This window comes from Rhea americana, unplaced genomic scaffold (assembly GCF_003343005.1).
Source record: "Rhea americana isolate MKP2758 unplaced genomic scaffold, rheAme1 scaffold_260, whole genome shotgun sequence".
NCBI lineage: Eukaryota > Metazoa > Chordata > Aves > Rheiformes > Rheidae > Rhea > Rhea americana.
In genome coordinates this window covers 24,295-41,639 of record NW_028186380.1, presented here as the reverse complement: position 1 = coordinate 41,639, position 17,345 = coordinate 24,295, and the positions used below count along the sequence as shown (strand labels likewise).

Sequence of the window (17,345 nt, the reverse complement as noted above, 5' to 3'; positions counted from 1 at the left end):
GTTAAGGGCCATGTCGGCAGTTTCCGCCCTCGCTTCGGCTCCGTCCGCGCCGCGATGGGGAAAGGGGAGGGCGGGAGGGGGGGAAGCTCGGGAAGCCTCGGGGCCGCGCCGCTCCTTCCGGGACGGCGGGAGGCGGTGCCGCTCACCTGGTGCCGCCGGCGCTGGGGACCGCCCGTGCCGCGGCCCCGCCGGGCGGGAGGTGAGAGCCCGGCGCCGCTCCGCGCCGCTCCGCGGCCGCGCAGCCCTTCCCTCCCCCCCCGCCCCCCAGGCAGGCGGCTGGGCGCCGGTGGCGGGTGCGCGGGGGGAGCCGGCACGCGGCGGGCGGGGGGGTGAGGGGAGGTGGGCGGGCGCGCTGGGTCGGAGCCGCGGGAGCTCCGCGCCTGAGGGAGGGCGCTGGTGGCGCCTCGTCCCTCTGGGGGGGAGACGGGGGCCGGGCCGGGCCGGGCCGTGGGGGCTCGCGGGGAGGCAGGAGGAGGAGGAGGAGGAGGACGGGCCGCGCCGTGGATGTTTCACGGCTCCGCTTTTGTTTCTCTCCAGGGTGTTTGTGCTCCTCCGAGCCCGTCTCTCCGCCCCCGTGCCTGCCTGCCGCCCGCCCCGCCGAGACCTCTCCTCCGCGGGCAGCGGCAGAGCCGCCTCCGGGCGGGCGCTGGTGGCAGAGGTGCAGCTGGGGCGCCCTCGCCGCCGGGAACATGGCGACGGGGGGCTACCGCGGCGCCGGGGGCAGCACCACGGACTTTCTGGAGGAGTGGAAAGCTAAGCGGGAGAAGATGCGGGCCAAGCAGGCGCCGCCGGGCCAGGCGGCCGCGGCCGGGGGCGAGGCCAAGCCGCTCGGKGGCACGTCCTCCGCCGAGCTCAACAACAACCTGCACCCCGGCGGTCCGGCCGCCGTGCCGGAGCGGCCGGCGCCCCCCGGCGGCGGGGCCGTCCACTGCGTCAGCCTCGCCAGCGCCGCCTTGAGCAGGGCCGCCCCCGCCAAGGAGCCGCTGCCGGGCCTGGCCGGCGGCCGGGGGGCAGAGCCTGCCGCCAAGCCCCCGGCCGCCGCCGGCTCCCCGGAGGGCGAGGAGAAGCTGGCCGCCAAGGGGAAGAGCGCCGGCCCCAGCGCCAGGAAGGGGAAAGGGCAGATCGAGAAGAGGAAGCTGCGGGAGAAGCGGAGGTCGACAGGTGTGGTGAACATCCCGGCCGCCGAGGTGAGCCCGCGGGGCGCGGGGGCGCCCGGCCGCCGCCACGGCCGCACCTGAGCCGCGGGCGCGGCGGGAGGCGCCCGGGCGGGCGGCGCTTGAGCTCTGCGTGTGCAGATTTTATATATATGTATATATTCACACACACACACACTGTAAGAGTATTTTCTTTTCTTTTCCGGGGGGTGGGGAGGGAAAGTCTTCATATTGGCAGGGAGTAACGTCCGTGACTACTGGAAGATCCCACTGAGAGATACTTGCTCGTTAAAATACGATCAAAACGATAGTAACGAAGACCTGATTTATCAGCTCCGAGGAGGTGTTCAGGTGTAAATATTATTCAGCTTGGAACCCGAAAGAATTTCCTGCACTGGAAAAAATGTAGTGGTTTAAAGAGCGGTTTTTTTTGAAGGCAGAGCAGGATATTTTTATCAGCCAACACTACTGTCCTCTGTGGTTTGCTACTAGTATAAAAATCTGGCATTGATTTATAATACTCCTAGAGGAATTCAGAAGAATGATAACCAAGTCTTCGGCTTTGTGCAGTCAATAAGAAAGGCCAGAGGAAGCTTTAAACAAAGCTATGTTTGGGTCTACAAGTTTGCATTAATGCTGGTGACCAGCGTCCTTGTAGAAAAAAACTTGTGTTATCACTTCCTTTGATTAACACTAGAGATTATTAAAATGACAATAAAAACAAGATATTTGTTCCTAAAGCAGCAGCAGCAGCAGAGAGCCTGTTCTCTCTGTCTGAAGTCACTAGTCCTTTCTTTGGGACATAAACACTTTGCCAGCAGTCATTTGTATGTGCGAAGGTATCAGGAGGGGAGGAATGAATGAGTTCTGGGGACAGAGGAAATCCTTAAAACTGTCTTCTTAAGGGCTTGTCCTGCATTTCTTAATTGAAGTGATTAGTTTCCTTGCTTGCATAGTCTTTACTTCGAGGTGAAGTGTTCTGGCATGGGTCTTGAATACTCCTGCTTTGGAAAGTGATGGATACAAGCGAGAGGTTTTTCTTTCTTTCTTTCTTTCTCTCTCTCTCTCTTTTTTTTTTTAAAATCTTCGAATTTTCTGTTCCATAGTTTTTATTTAATACAGAACCCCCTAAATAATTCCCTCCTTTGTGCTCCTATCTGGACTTTAGAAATGCCATATCTTTATTTCCCCAAGTAAACCAGTCATGGTTCAGTTAATATTGCTTTTGCATGTTGCAGCAGTTCAGCACTTCATTTTAGGATCTCSGCTGTGTCCCCTTTCCTCAGTCCCTTTCTGAAACTAGTGCCCTTTAATAGTTCCCGGTTTTCTCCATCTCCGCCCCCCCCACTTCTTTATTTCCTTTATTTATTTTTTAAATAAACCTTCCTCAAAATTTGATTTGCTTTCCAGGAAAACACAATCTTTGCTCAGGAACCTTGAGAATCTGCTACTTGTATATATGTGTGAGTGGGTGTGTGGGCCAACATTAACATAGGCATTGAGAAGCAACTTCTTGTMTATTTGCATATATCTTAGGCCCTAATAATTTGGGCATCTGTCACTGTGTAATTGCACTTTGTGGAAGCTTCTTACGTCTTTTTTTTGGTTATTCCTGTAACTAGCGAATAATCATTCTATCAGATATCCAGGGTCAAATATTAATAAATGGTGATAATAGTGATGTCTGTACCAGGTGTTACTGGAAACATCACTATTAGTGAGTGCTACATTTTGACTGACATGTATTTATGCAAAACTACTTTTTTGCAGGTTTTTCACATTTCTTAAATATTTTTAATCATTACTGCTTATGTTCTTAAGAATTATTTAGCTTGAGAACACTAGATTATTCTTAATGGTGGACAGCTTCAAAAATGACGTGTTCATTTTCAAATGTGAGTAACCATTAATGAATATTCCACAATATTTATTTATCCTCTCTTTCATATATCTATTTACTTGTGAGAAAATGTTTTAAAGCACTGATCCAGATATACTAAGTTTAAGTTCTGCTAACTTTCTGTGACCTTAATACTGAATTCCTACCAAAGAAGGCGGTTGTGTAGGTGATAACTTGTTAGAAGAATAAATTGGAGTTTTGTTGATTTTAAACTTCCTTGTTCTTTCTCCTTTAGATGCTAAGTTTAGCTTTAGTATGYTATACATAGTGACTAGGTAGTACTAAATACTGAATTTAATCACTTAGCACTTCCAGCTCTATCTGTGTGCTTTAATATTACTTTTCCCTGGATGATCTTTTAGAGCTTTATTGGAATTTTTTCTTAGCTATGTTTTTTTTTGTTTTTTGTTTTTTTTGTTTTTTATCATTTTCTAGAACTGAGTTGCCATTTCATGCTATGCTTCTCCTCTTTTATGATTAGCAGGGCACAGTTGGTGGAGAATGACGATAAAGAGGAGATTGTGATGCCTGAAATTAAAGCTGATAACTGCCTATAGAACACGGAAGATACTTAAACCTAGAAGCTTCTTGGCCCACAGGAGAATGCAAAAACATTTTCTACCCCCAATAAATCTAATCTCAGTTGTAATGCAGTGAGAAGATTTAATATTAATGAAGGATGGTGGAATAGGAAAAGTGAAAGTTTGTGTTGTTCCAGTTATCTTAGAATAGGCGTGAAAAATGTTAGCAGATCATTATTCATTAATTATTAATTTCCTTCCGTTCAATAGGAAGGTAATAGGGCTAGATCTTAAAAAGTTACATGACTTGAATGTTCAAGACTGAAGCCATAGGGGGAGGCTGTGAAAACAAATGGTGACAGGTTGGGAGTTGTGATGATGTTTTGTATTTAGAGGCCATTGTGCTAGAATTAAAAGCTCTATTTTATCTTCTGGTGCTTATCTAAGCACTGATGGCTTTTGAAAATGACTTCTGAAATACTTGCAGCTTTTTTTTTCCTTTTTACTGGTTATAAAGTAGTTTCTTGATAGCTTGTTGAATCTTAGTAATTTGATTTCACCCTGAATACTATCAGGTACTGGTTAGTTTGGTTTTGTTGCCTCCTAATAGATCTTGAAGTTGTGTTAAAAGTAATTTAAATTGTATCTGAWTTCATTACTACTTAAATTTGCTTTTTTAAATATTAAGCTTTATAACCTTCCCCCTTACACATTCAATTTACTGACTCTGCTTTTAACAAAACATATATCTTAACTTGATGATGAAAGGATTTTTACCAGTCAAGCTTCCTAGCAGGATTTTGAAATTATTCTTTGCTTATTAGCATTTTATCCATAAATGTATAGATTTTAAAGCATGCGAGGTGTAACTTATTTTTGCTATGTTAGAGGTGTTGTTCAGTTTGTAGGTATTCCCTTGGTGTAGGTGTTRAGTTTTCTGTAATATTTTTCCCGTTTGCAGCTGTGCTAATATCTATCCAAGAAGTGCATAGGTTTCCTGTTATGCTGTATATTGACAGTGCTTTGTGAGGATTTAYATATACTATTGGACTCATGTTTTGTATTGTTATAGTAATTCTTCTGTCTTGTGCCAAGCAAAACAAAAGTTACACTGGTGAAAGTGCAGCTTTACTTTTTTAATTGTTTACACTGGAGGCTTCTGCTGGCATAGCTTTGTTGGTGACTTTTTTCTTTTTTTTTTCTTTTTCCTCCTTGAACCCTGACCAGCAGAATTACAACTATTTCTGTGGTTACCTCTTAAAAAAGGTATATATAAATATATAATCAAAAATTTAGTTGATCTAGAAAGAACAGTTAGCTAACTTTGATTTAATGAACCTATGGACAAAGTTTACATTTTTGTCTAACAGCTGGAAGTTGTCTAAATTCAGAAGTGTTCTTCCGTTAGTAACAGGGTGATGAATGATTTAAAAAGGTGTAAAGAACTGGGGTCTGTGTATTTTGCACATGAGATAGAACAGTCTCCTGATCCATTTATGGGAAATACTGAAGAAACTTATTAAGTATTTCAAATGTTGAATTTGCTAGGATGTTCAGCCAATTTATGTTCATCTGTTGTCTTCTTATGAACACCTATAAGGATATGACTTCTTGAAACCAAGCTGTTGGCTTACTGCCAGGAGTTTGGCTGCTGTTTCAGAGAGGAATGCGTATGTGGTGCCTAGTAGTTGTCAAACTGAGTCACCAAATTGTAAGTAAGCAGAGAGAGATGTGCCCCTTATGTGGGGAAAGAGTTCCTGCTACTAGTGTAGTCCAGTGTGCTGTGTAGATCGACAGGCGGTTGCTGAGCTCCAGTTGGAAAACCTTGAGGAAACTTTAAATGCCAAATGTGTCAGGCTTAGCAATTACTGGGTAAGTTGGAAAGCAACTGAAATTCTCCTCTGAAAGGCTGACAGCGAGAGACGGGAGTGGAATCTTATACCAGTGATTGGATTCTTTTGACCAGAAGTTTACCCTAAGGCATATCTTTCTTTGCTGATGCCCTGTTAAGGATTAAATTAAATGAAAGAGCAACTGTAGTCATCTCTCTACCTTAATGAAAGTATCTTTGCGTTGTCTAGCTTCYATGTATATTTCTCTTGTGAAGCAACTTTTTTTTTTTTACATATTTTAGAAGAAAAATGTTTCAGTAAACATTTGTTCAAAAAATATGGGGGAGGGGGAGGAGAAAGAATTATGCCTAATCAAAGATATCTTTCCCATCCATATAGAGGCATCAGTGCTATGACAAAAGTCTAAAATACGTTTATTTGACCTGGATGACCTTTCATGTTACGTTAGAATGTCCTACTGCTTGCTTTGCTTTATCAAAAATCTGAGAGTATTCGCTCTTCCCAGGAAAAATAGCTTCTTTTACCCTGCCATGTCTGAAGGAAGGACCATATATGGAACAGGAATAAAACGAATTTGTTCACCAAGCAGTGTGTTGAGATTATCTTCTTCCAGTCTTTCTCTGTTGATGCGCTCGTGAATTCTGTTCAGCCAAGTCTCTGGGCAGTATCTGTTCAAGAGGCACATTCTTTTTTTTTTTTTTTTTGTGTGTGTGTGTGTGGTTTTTCAGCATATGACGAACTTAGATCTCACTTCTTCTTTTGCACATGTGCAAGAATTCACAGGAATCAAGTAGAAACTACTGATTTACTGATTATTTACCTACTTTTTAAAATTCCAATGCCCGTTCYTACTGGAATGGGAAGAACAGTGGGTGGTGAAAAAGTATCAGAAGCCATTAATTTCCCTCTAATTGTTTTCACTTAGCATTTATCTCTAAATGCAGTTTTAGGAAGGTTGGTTTTTAAAATGATCTTTTAATAATTAGGTGTATTTGGAAAACATTATTGCATTCTTAGTTTTTCACTCTCCTTTTTTGGGATGAATCATCTGAAATGATAGGTAATTGGTTGGAAAATAAATGCAATGTAAGTAAAGTTCTTTATTTACTATTTTGCTCAATTCTGAATTCTGAAAGTATTTCATTTAGGTTGTAATTGGTGGTTGAAAGTTTCTTGAAATGTTCATCCTTGCCAGTTGCTGCCTTTTCTTGCAGGTTTGTCATAGAGCCAATAACCCTAACCCAAATGTAGATGCTAGTTGGCTGAAAAGATAAATACGTCCTTGTGTCCTTCCTAGGTTGTTTCTCACCACTTAAGATTGGAACACTATGTCGTGTCATTGTTTTGTTCCTAAAGCCTACTTACAAGAAAAAGATTTATCTGTAAAAAAATTAGTGTAAGGTAAAGAGTAGAAACAACCTGTTAGCTGTACGTATAATCTACTTTTAATTTGAAATAAACATGTGAGGCATCTGCTTTTCGGTGGGAGTGGGTTGATTTCGTTCTTACTGAAAAGTGGAGTGTGTGGAAAGAACATTGATGTGATCAGTTCACACTAAAGTGAACATGCTGCAAGTATGACTTGTCTTCCATTTTTTTTTCAAAGCTTCTGTATAATAAGCAATTGCTTTGAGAATATTTGATTGTTTTATAAAAATGCCTTAATCTGTTCTTCAAATTGGAAATGATTTGTTTAAATGATAGATTGATCTACAAACAAAAAACCCTACCTCTTGGTTGTTTGCAATTAGTGGCTCAGGCATATAAGCATGAAAATGAGTCTGATCATGTGGTTAAGACAAGGAGCTAAAGATTTCCCCTCTTTCTCTAAACATGTGTGAATAGTGCATTTCATTGTGATAGGCATGTGATCATATGGTAATACAGGTTGGGAAGGACCTTTGAAAAAGTGRTCTAGCCCAGTCCCCTGCTCAAAGCAGGGCTCATTTTGATCAGGTAGCTCAGGAGGACCTTGTATAGTTGAATTTTGCMTATCTCCAAGGGTAAACATCCCATAACTTCACTGGGAAACCTGTTTCTGTGTYTGACCACCTCACTTTTCTTTCTTTCTTTTTTCCCCCTAATATCTAGTTGGAATTTCTTATTCTGGCCTTTTTATCTATTGTCCTGTTGCACTTCTGTGCACTTCTGTTGAGTCTGTCTTAGTCTTCTCTGTGCCTTCCTATTAGGGAGCTGAAGATGTCAATACAATTTCTTCTTCCTCTCCTTCCCCCTTCTCTTCTCCAGGTAGAACAARTCCAAATCAAACTGTCCTTGAACTTCAGATGCTGCAGTCCACTGACCATTTTGGTAACACTCCACTRGTCTTGCACCAGTAAGTCAGTGTCTGTCTTGTTCTGTGTACTTAAAACTGGACACAGTGCTCCAGATGCAGCCTTACATGAGCTGAGTAGAGGAAGAATAACCACTTCTCTTGACCTGCTAGCGACGCTTTTGGTTAGTGTTATGACAAAAGTGTGCAGTTGACCTTCAGTGCTGACTTCAGCTTGCCCAAGAGGACTCAGAGGCCCTTTCCTACAAAGCTAATTTCTAGCCAGCTGGTCCCCTGTCTGTCCTGTTGCATCCTAGAGGCAGACCTTGGATTTTATCTTTATGGAACTTCTTGAGGTTTCTGTTGGCCCATTTGTCCAGGCTGTTGAGGTCTGCCCTCCAGCCTCTCAGCCACTCCCCACAAATTTGTTTTCAGCCAGACTTGCTTAGAGTGCTTGCCACCCCATCATTCAGGTTGTTAATAAAGATACTACATCATACTGGCTCTAGCATCAACCCCCAAGGGATATCTCTAGTAACTGGCTGCCAGTTGCAATTTATACTACCAGTTACAACTGTTCAAGCCTGAAGGTGCAGCCAATTTTCCACCACCTTATAGCGAACATACCTGGTCTGTATTTCACCAGTTTGGTCRGATGGCAAGCCCAAGTCAAAGGCCCTGCTTCACCACGTGTTGTTGAAGAAAACTTTCAAACTTCCTGCAGGTGCTGGTGCAGAAAACCCTGTTACTAGAGCTGTTAAMACTAACACAGCTGAATCATTGAGATTGCTTGTGTGGGAGAAATTATGTAGGCTTTTGTAGTTTCCTATTGGTAGCAAAGTGCTGGAAAACTTTTTTCTCCCAAAGCAACAGGACAAAATAATCAGTAGTTTGAACAATGGCAAGGTGTCAGTCCATCTTGTTGCTCAATTATTTTGTCACAGATATATGAAGCTAATAATGCTTTGGAAGACTAATATTAGGATAGATTTTTTTTTCCCATGGAAAATGTTCCTCATATTGTTAAATACYGAGATATTGCACAGTACTGTAAATCCCTTTAATCTAGGGTATTGTAATGATAGTGTCCTGAATGAAGGAAAACAATGCATTTGTGTTTTGGCTTTATTCTGTGGTTGAATCCCCCTCTACTTTATCTTGTGGGTTAGGTTTAGCTCAGTTTGTTAGAGCATRGTGCTAATATGCCAAGATTGTGGATTCGATTCCTGTACAGGCCACTTGTTTGAGGGTTGGACTAGATGATCTCCAGAGGTCCCTTCCATCCTTACCGATTCTATGATTGTGATGTTTATTCATTTATTTAGAATACCATTTTCTGAAGCTAATGGGTTTACAGAGCAATCTCAGGTCTTTCAGAAGCAAGTTCTAACATTCATAACTGTGGAAATAATAACTTAATGAGTAAACCCTGAAGGCTGAAAAAAACAAAAGGATAAATGGAAAAGAACTGCTGTTTCTAAAACCTCAAGGTTTGGAATTACTATAACTTCAAAATGCCTTCAGGACTTTGAGGATCCTGATTCATTAGTTCTGATTATTCAGGGTAGGGAGTACTGAAAGGCTTACCTTTTGAACACAYTAGAAAGGAGAGATTTGGAATAAATGACAAAGTACAAAGTATATTGTATGATGAAATTCGTCTTTTCTGTTTGGGGGATATTTTATAGTAGACGGAACATGTTATGGTCAATTTGCATTTTGAACTTCCTTATTTTGACTTTGGTTTGACTATTTCTAATGAAACTGCACTGATTCCAGGTCTTAACTTCCAAAGTTAAAATTAATTTAGTCTATGATTAATTTTATACTACAGGTTCAGTAGACTGAAGAATGTTCCACCCCCTTAAAAGAAACCCCAAACAAATGAACAAAAAACAGCCCCCGAACACAAAAGGGCACACAAACTCAAGAAGTTTTTTTTTTTTTTAAATGAAACTTCCATCTAGACTGGGTAGTGTGCTTTATTTATGATATATGTCTTGAAAATATGTATATATTTTTATATGAAAACTATTTCTATGAGTTAAAAACTTGAAAAAGTAGAAAAATAGTCATCCTTCCCTCATTTTCAACAGATGTCGTATTCTCTGTGGATAAGGAAAGAAAGAAAATATGGATGGATTAGTTTAAGCAGTCAGTTATAAACAACTGGAAGACCTGCAAAATCTTTTTTTTTTTTTAATTTCTCCAGATTTATGTTATAATTTTCCTTTACAGCAGCCTGTTAATACTTTGAATGTACTATATCCCAGATGTGTTGATTTTAAAGGAACCAAGCTGAAAAAAGCAAACTGCTCTTGAAACGAATAGAAATCCATCTTGTCCTACAAAAAAACCCCTCCTCTCCCCTCACAAAACTTCAAAGTCATGCCTTACTGTATTTTAATTTTGCTTCATGTAACTTGAATATGCATGCATCTTAGTGAATGAGTTTGAGCAGTTACTCTTGTGCCACTTAAAAAAAAAAAAAAAAAATTCTCAAAAATGTGGTTTCTGTGTATGTTCCCAGTAGGAGCTGGTGAGAGCTATGTTTCTTTTCCACAAGAAAAGATTAAAACAAAAAAAGCTCCTGAAACTGAACATGACAATATGAATTGAAATGCAAGGTATTACTTGGTAGAAGCTTGTCATTTTTACTCCATTGCTTTGCTGAATTGTTTTGTAGCTCAAAGTATGCACGGGACTTCTGGAAAACAAGTTATGAGTGTTCAGTTCCACATGAGTCCATATGCATGTCTTAAAAATTTCAGACAAATATAATGAATGTAAATCAGATAGTGTAAAGATAACATTATTATATGTGTATTTTTACCTCTGTTGCTTTAACTTGGAGTTGTATATTTAAAGACTCTTCTCAAATGAAAAACCGTAGGTGGATGACTTGTTTCCCATGCTTCATAAGGTCATGGGAAATTAAAATAACCAAAACCCGATGTGTTTTTTTTTTTTTTCAGGATTTTACTGCATTTGATCTCCTTCCATGTTGCTAAGAAGGACTAGACCATTTAAGCCTCTTATTCCAGACTTGCAAATGTTATATGCAACTCTATCGTATAGTCTTGCATACAGTAATCACACTTCACCTTTAAAATAGCCAAGTTTTGTGTCTAATATGAAAAAAATCATTCTCATCGAAGGTAAGCCTCAAAACAAACAAAAAATCCCAATGAAATGAAATAAACCTGTAGCAACCACAGTTTTTACCTATCTTAACCCCTAAATCTCACCCATCCCTAAACAAAAATGTGTGTTAGGCGTTGGTTTTGTATGGTATCTGTTATGCAGTACTTCCCTGGCACTGAGGCAGCATTGGTTTTCCTGAGGTGAAGCCTCTGTAGGTAACTATTGTCTTGAGCCTAAGTCAGAGGCTGTTTCGTAGAAGAGAGAAAGACTTGTAGAGGCTGGGTCTGGGGCCTTACTGGGAGCTTTCTGTGTGCAGATGTTGAATCTCAGATTAATTCAGCCTGGGTGGGACATCGGGAGGTCTCTATTCCAGCCTCCTGCTGAAATCAGGGTCAGCTATGGGATCAGATCAGGTTTCTCAAGGCTTTATTCAGTCAGATCCTGAAAACCTCCAAGGATAGAGGCAGCATAGCCTAGCTGGGCAACCCTTTATTCAATSCTTGACTGTCCTAATGGGACATCAAGATGTTCTTGCTATTTCACCAGAACCTCTCTTGTTCGGTTCATGTCTGTTGTCTCTCATTTCTCCTGCCATGCACTGCTACGAAGAGCCTGACTTAAAGGCTGCCTGAGACAACTGGAAATAAAAGATTGAAGGTTTTTTTTTTCATTTTTTGGCAGAGCAGCAATTTAGGCCTGTTTTACTCAGCCGAAATAACACATACTAATGGGATTTGAGGCATAGAGGTAAGATAGCTGGGTAGAATGCATATAGCACTCAGATGTGTAAGAAGTGTTGAATAATTACCGATCATCTGTGTATATGGCATCTAAGCCAAATGCATGAATGTCATGCAGGACTAGATTGGTAGGCAGGAAYAGAACTATCAACAAGTGGGATTTCCCTTCTTTCCTCATTTATTCCCCCCACAGTATTGCTGCACCTTTTTATGTCAGAGGATCTTTCTGTCCTACCTGTTCACTGTAATTATTGATACATGCTTTATGAATTACTTTCTGTGCAATGCACAGCTTAGTGTTTGAAGGAACAAAGTTACAAGTGATTTCCAGGGTCATATGGCCTAACCTTTTTCCACTGCATGCATATAAGGGTCATTTATTCACTCTGTATAGCTCTAGCTTCATTCATGCTCTCAGTTCACCATAAGAAAGTAGCAATTACAGTAGGTCTGACCAAGGAGCAAGCCACTGAGCTCATTACTGTACCACTACAAAGGCCGTAAACAGATACCTAGGAAAGAAAAAGAATGTAGCAATTCAGTCGGGTTTTTCTTATGAAATAGTATTTTAGCCTCTTTGCAGTTTTCATCTGGAAGCATCAGATGAAGATTACTAAATAGATAGAAATTAAAATGAATTCATCTTCTAAGTACTTGTTCAGTCTCCACTTGAACCTGTGTAAACTGTGAACATAAAATCATTGGATGGTGAGGTTCATGTTTCTTAACTCTCACAGATGCAGAACCACTTTTATTATTATTATTATTCCCCCTCCCCTCTGCCTTAGAGTACCTATTTGCTTCATTTCATGGTTCTTATTCACAAATTATTCTACAGCAAACCTGTTCTAATGGTTAGGAGATTTTTTTCTGATTTCAATTTAAGGTTAATTTGCCAGGATCTCTGATCTGTTTCCTTTTTCTTGTCTGACAGGCTGTTCACTCATACTCAGTAATCTACTGCTATCCCTTAGAAATATTTTTTGTGGGCTTGCTGTTGTAACCCCCCTTGCTCTGTGCAAGCATTTGAACTTTGTGGCTCATCAGTTGAGGGAGATGGTTCATCTGATGTAAAACCATAAATTGGCTTAAGTTGCAGTGGACTCATACCTGAAGATGGGCTTTTTTTTGTGGACCAGTTCACATCCAATCCATGTTATTTTATGGACTTCTGGGTTAGCAATTTTTGGATGTTCTTCTGTCTTATTTGAGATACAGGTCCTTACTGTTGTACCGCTTTGCATAAGAGACATTGTGAATCCTCCTCAGACAAGCTCTTGTGTAGCCAAGTTCAGGTCATTTTGCAAACCAGCTCCTTTTAGTTTATCAGAATTAATCCTTTTGAAATAAGTATCTGGTTAAAGACCCTTTTTAAAGCGGAAAGATAAATACTGTATTAAGTGGACTAACCTGTGGTTGTTCAATCCAATACAGATTGTTTTCTGAATCTGGTCTTTTGTAATTGTTGTCTCTAGCTACCAAATTCCAATCTCTTTTGATTTTTTTTTTTTTTTTAATTCAAATAAGAAAGAAGTGTGTGTACTGTAATACCTAGAAGCATCTAGATCCTACCAGGTAAACAGTTGCCTTGAGCTTAAAAATGCTGACAGTTGGGGGATCTTTTTGCATATTTTATCTTTTCTTTCTATATTTTATTCTGGGGAGRGAAAAGGAAAAAATGTGTTGCAGATTGCTGTTGGATTTTTTTCTTGTATATAAAAATTGCTAAGTGTATGTCAGAGACTGAGACAACTGTCTACAAATTGTATGTGTATAAATGYCACATAAGAAACTAGTTCCTAATGATTGAAGTAGTGATAAAAATAAAGTGCAGTCTTCATTCTTGAATGGGTTTTCTTGATTTTAAAATAGCTTCTCAATTGTTTAGAGTGCTTTTTGTGTTGTTTTACCCCCTTCTTGAAGCCAGTAGCACTAAAGAAAACTAAATTTATCTACATCTTTTATAATTACATTAAGAGTATGAAACTCTTCAGTTTGATCTTTTTTTTTTTTTTCTTGCGTTTACAAACTATTCTTCAAAGTCTTCTGAGCTTATGAGAACAGACATTTATTTACAAGTTCAGGAGTTAATTGATGTTCTTGTACCTTAAAATAGGTTATTATATCTGYTATTAAAATCTTTCCTAAATTAGGTCTGCTTAAAACAACAATGTACTTTGCCATTTAGAAAGAGCTCTAAGAATGTAGTTTAGTCTGAATAATTCTCCACAAGGTCCAACTAACCAGTTAGTCAATAATGTGTAATTTCAAAGTCCATTAAAAAACCTTTTTTCTATTTGTCAGTTAAATTAGGAGTTACTTATTATCATTGTTCAATTAAGTAATGCTTTGCCAAGATAACTATGCCAGTGCCTTGTTTGTGTTACTTTTTTTCTTTTTTGAATATTTTACTTAAGATATTCATTCTAAGTTTAGCAACAGGTCTGCTTGTAGTCTGTGTCCCAGAGTATTAACAACAAATTTGAAATGCAAGGTGTGTGAATCTTTACTTGTGCTTGCGTAGTTTATCAGTTTTTGTAGAGTAAATCCAGCCAGAAATAGTATCATTGCTTTCATCTTCTTGTGTACAATGAACCAAATATCAAAAGTCATTTTGTGTTGGGCGTACACATCACTGGCCAGGCAGCAATGCCTAATGTCTTAGTAACGTGACCTTAGTTAACTAAATAACTTTCCTCCTCTTACCTTTATGACACATGTTCTTTAGAYGCTAGAAGCACTGTTTCAGTATGTATTACCTGGAACACAGTATAGATTCCTTGCCTATCTGTTCCATTCTTCTTACTGATTTATTAACTATTTAATTTTCAGCCTTTACGTATAGTGATCAATTGTTTGTAGTGCCGATGATATTTACCAGAATTACTTCTAGAATAGAAAATCAAAAATTTATCTTTTTTTTTCCAGAAGCATGATGGGCTTTCATATAAAATAGTTATATAACCTATATAACTTCTTACATTCTTATAGTCAAAGTTTTCTGTGAGGTCTGTTTTCAGTAAAAACCTGTAAATTTTGGAATAGAAGCTGGAAGTGCTTGGTCCTGTTGCAGGTTGTTGTCCTGACCCAGTTCTAAATAAGTTGCTTAAGTTCTGTGATTAGATTCTGCCTCTTACACAACTGTGTTCAGAGCTGCTTTTTTTCCCTTCTATAAAACCATTCAGATCCTTACATGAAAAGTGCTATTTAAATTAAAGTACTGTCTCCAATATTAAAGATTTAGTTTTTAATACATATTATATTGTGCTTCAGAGGGTAATTCGATGACTTTGTCATTTCAATTAGACCAAAACTCTAAACTTCTATAAAGTGCTTAGRCATGCTGAATGATTCTGAAATTTAATGAATGTACAGAGTGATTTTATAGAGCAGTTCTTTGGGTCCTTACTTTAAGGGAAAAAAAGTGAAGCAGTAATGAATTGAGATGTTTTGCAYTAGTGTTTGATGCCAGAAAAACTTATTTTTTAATCATACACATTTCTAATACAGAAATGCTGAGATGAGATTAAAGGGTTTTCAGACTTCTTGCTTTGGCTCATGAAGTTTGAGCACACCAGATTGCAGGCTTCTTCTCTGGGGAAAAAAATGAGACAAGAACAGCACAGGAGCAAACCTTGGCAGATTTAACAGAAGTGGTTGTTGTGGGAGTTTGTATTACARTGGGCAATGGAGAAGCATTACATTATGATCATGCTTCTTTTAGCAAGAAGGTATTAAATTCAGTAAATTGAGAAATGAGATACATTTTCAAATTTGGAAATCTACAGCTGAATGTTGAAGTGGCATATAGTTGATATGCTGAGTGCTCTAACAAAGTATTCCAGGGAAGTGGATTGGAATTGTGCATTTTCAGCATACATAACAACTACTTAGGGGCCTACAGTCAGGCATTCTGGAATAATGGGAGAATGAGATTTTGATGGTCCTGAGACATCTGTGAAAGAATTTCCTATTCAGTCTATTTCTCTACTCTTTTGATTTGTTACTAACTGAAAGAATTGAAAAAATCATGGAGTCCTTAATTTTATTTGTCCTTAATGAACTCCTGTGGCTACAAAGACATGGAAACCCTAGAGATAATTCTTTCTTAAAAGGCAATTAAACTAAAAATTAAGAAAACTTGTACAGTAAGTGCATATAAAGACTTCCTGCATCCTGATGAAGATGATATGTATCATAATTGTCTTCCTAAAATAGTGGTGCCTCAGGCAACAGACTTTTATAACAAAATTTGGGACATAGTTTTAGCCTGAGGCAGACAGTGAGTGTACTGCTGTCTAACACTTTTCAGCCATTATGTGTGGTCTGAAACATAAATGGGTGTATTAATATAATTCCATTCTTTGGGTTTGCTTCTTTCAATTAAAAAAAAATTAGGCTCGTCAGATGTCAGATCAGTTTTTGTCAAACTTACCCAGAGGCTATTTGAACACAGGTGTTGCTACGCAACTCAACACTATAAACCACTTCTCATAGCTTACTACATTTTTTAKAAAATGGAAGAGTGGTTGAGACCCAAAACATAGGAAATTAGAAATGGGTATGTATTTGTGCACACATGAAATAAGCCTAGCCACTGTTCTGCTTCCCTTTTTGTTTCTTCATAAATTTCTTCATGTTTTGTTTATTTAAAAAGACTTGGAGATTTTTTCATGTGTTTATATGTTCTAAAGCTTTTAGCACTTGCTGTGAGCTGGGTCAGAGTGCCTTGAAACTTAGATCTGAAGCCTGAATTCTCTACTTTGTAACCTATCAGTTAGTTATATAGTTTCCCTATGATGAGTTTAGACATCCTCATGGCTTTGTGTAGGCTGGTATGGTTTATTAGTTCAGGTTGAGGGTTGTTTTGCTTTGAGCTCCTGTTTGGGAGCACTGACAGCATTTATGCACTGATGAGCTTGGGGTTAATAAATCATGCTGACCTAACCCAACTCCATCTAAAAGTACTGGGAAATGTACATCTAGAAAYGTGCTGTAGAGATATTCAAGCTGACTCTCAACCCTTCGGATGTCTGCATTGCTTCCCACTTCCAACGGTGTTTACTGGATTTGGCAATATRTTGGATAAATGCAGCTATGTTTTTGAATCAAAGCAGGCTCTACATTGATGCGGCGTTCATGTGCCTGAGGAAATAAACTCTTTCTCAATACATGTCACGGACCTCAAATCTGAAGCAGTGGTATTATGGGGAAATAATAATGATGAAAAGGCATGGCAAAGGGAGAGTAGAACGATGGAATTTGGGCWTGAAATAGGAGAATGCAAAGTGTGTTTCAAGTCAGATATGTACCCACTGCTTTGGGTTCTATTGTTGGTTCTAAAATGGCATGCAAGTTTACAGACATTTAAAAAACACAGCTGAACGAAATTGTGGTTCACACAAGTGCATATGAATCCAAGCTAAAATGTGAGCATTAGCTTGGCTATGTCAATCTGAGCTAAAATCTGAAATGTAAAATTCAAATTCAAACTGTTTTTTCTCCCCCTGAGAGAATCTGAAGCAAATTGCCAAATGCCAGTCTTTGAATTGGTTTGCAGCGGTCACTGGCTCAGCATAGCAGCACTCTGTAGGAATGTTCTCAGGAAGCAGGAATAGAGCTCCTGCTGAAGTTTGGTGGGAATGTGTGGACCAATAAGTGGTATCAGACCAGAATTTTGTCAATATCAAACATTATGATTAGCAAAGAGAAGTTTGGGCTTATAAATTTTTTTTTGCTGCAATTTTAAGTAGATTTTTTT

General features: G+C 39.5%; 1 protein-coding gene across 1 annotated transcript in view; it reads left to right on the top strand.

Moving 5' to 3' along the window:
• Window positions 1-479: 479 nt before the first annotated feature.
• Window positions 480-17,345, top strand: part of LOC146594362 (PRKC apoptosis WT1 regulator protein-like) — a gene marked incomplete at its 3' end in the record, with an annotated part of 39,425 nt that continues 22,559 nt past the window's right edge. Inside the window, exon 1 of the mRNA XM_085307651.1 lies at window positions 480-1,187. Within this exon, the coding sequence (XP_085163777.1) occupies window positions 690-1,187 (498 nt within the window). The remainder of the gene's footprint in view (window positions 1,188-17,345) is intronic.